We start from the raw sequence: 1879 nt of genomic DNA, 5'->3' as shown, positions 1-1879 counted from the left end.
AAATTTCGCATTCTCTTCGATTTTCTTACCTTTCTCAATTATACCTTATTGTATTGTCATTGTTAAGCAAATATTTTAGTCTTTCATTGTTTCAAATTTGTATAGCATATGCAAAATTCTATGAACTTGCATTTGGACTTGAAAATGACCGTAGAACAATCGAAACGTTGTCATTTTTTTATCGCTTGCTTTCATAAGTAAATGTTTGCACTTTGTAGTGCCCGAAATTTTAAGAAATAAAATCTTTGTAGAAATTGGTAACTGAATCATTTGCTTCCTAAAAGTGCTTCCAAAAAAGAACCCTTCCGTAGAATTTTTTTCTTGTTCGGGATTTTTCAACTGCCGAATGCTGCCTTTGTAGCTTTTTGACAAAGTAGATGGTAGATATTTTACCAAAGTTTCTCGCGGGGATCCCTGAAAGTTGTGACCCCAATTTTCTGTTTCTGTACTGCCTGGACTAGTTTCTGAAACTAACGTACCAGAGAAAATAATGAAAAGAGGGAGAGAAAAAAATTGAAAGATGAAGGCACATTTACGTGCCTTTAAATGTCTCCGTTTTCAAGAAATACAGGAAATTACGGGTGGCAATCGAAATACGTAATGAGCAAGGGCCCATGACATGATCCGTTTAGCCCAATTATATTCCCATTCGTCCATTATCACTTCTGATTTCCCACAGTTATGCTAATTTCGTCCAATTCTTATCCCGCTTTGCCGATTACATGATCCGTTTCGCCCTCGTTCCTCTTTCGTTTCGCCCATAACCACATCCCATTCGTCCCAGTACACATCTTGTTCGCCTGTTACTGCATCCGTTTCGCCCAATTCATTTTCATTCACCTCCTTCTCTGCGCCAAATTCTAATGTGGGCCAAGCAGAAAGAAGATCGAGCACAACGAAAGTAAAATTGATTGAAACCGATGTAGAAGTTGTCGAGGCGGATGCCGTTAATTCATGGCGAAGCGTGAGCGGTTATGGGCAAATCGGGTTTGACGACCAAAAGGCTGCCGAGGTCTAGTTGTGGTTGCCTAGAACGTGTGGCTCGTTATGCGTGCCGAAATTTAGTCTCGGTGCTTTCGGAAATCCGGTGCACGAGCCGAATCGTTCGAAGCCATGATAGGTGCTACTTCTTCGTCCAAATTGGTTACGTTAGTTCATCCGGACCGTAAAACAGTAACTGTGATTTTTTTTAACGCCTTAATGATGATGATCATGTTTAATCTTCAAAGACAATTCCGAAAGCCATTACAAGAAAACAGGGCGTTGACCAGTTTAGATCACATTTAACAAAAAGATCTCACCTGACAGCTGTTAAAACTTGATTCTTTGAAAAATATATTGCTCCTACTAAGATACACCATTTATCTATAGCAGAGATCTATAGCACTAAAAGAAATCGAATATCTCGGCTATTGTCTAAATAAAAAGTGTTTAAATACGTTTCTTTTTGACAAAGAACTGGACGTTTTTCAAGCATTAGATTGACAAAGAAAAGTCATTGAAGTTTACCTAGCTTGAGTAATGTGACCAAATCCAAATCCGCAAATGACAAGGGGGCCGAGTCAAGTTTTAGCTGTACTCAGCCAAGTTGGATAAAGTTTATTCGTACCGATTGAATTAGTGAGGCTTCGTTTAAAATGGTTCTGAAAATCTTCACTTTCGTTTTGCTTTTCCACTGGGGCCAAGTCTCTCAAGGGAAAGAAGAAATGGCAGAAAATATCCAAACAGGCAAGTGCAACATGAGATAGCTTGTTTACTATGCTAACGTTTAAGAATTAAATCCAAGAAATAGAATCGAATTTTGCTTAATCCTAACCGGTATGTACTTAACTGGTATGTACCTTGATACTTGATGGAAATCACAGTCAGAGCCACTCGG

The 1879-nt window shown here is 38.8% G+C and overlaps 1 protein-coding gene across 1 annotated transcript in view; it reads left to right on the top strand.

Moving 5' to 3' along the window:
• Window positions 1-1548: 1548 nt before the first annotated feature.
• Window positions 1549-1879, top strand: part of LOC138041014 (anionic trypsin-like) — a 14343-nt gene continuing 14012 nt past the window's right edge. The window contains exon 1 of the mRNA XM_068886777.1: window positions 1549-1728. Within this exon, the coding sequence (XP_068742878.1) occupies window positions 1638-1728 (91 nt within the window). The 5' untranslated portion in view covers window positions 1549-1637. The remainder of the gene's footprint in view (window positions 1729-1879) is intronic.

The sequence above is a fragment of the Montipora capricornis genome, chromosome 3 (assembly GCF_036669925.1).
Source record: "Montipora capricornis isolate CH-2021 chromosome 3, ASM3666992v2, whole genome shotgun sequence".
Classification (NCBI taxonomy): Eukaryota; Metazoa; Cnidaria; class Anthozoa; order Scleractinia; family Acroporidae; genus Montipora; species Montipora capricornis.
This window is presented reverse-complemented; position numbering and strand designations above follow the sequence as displayed.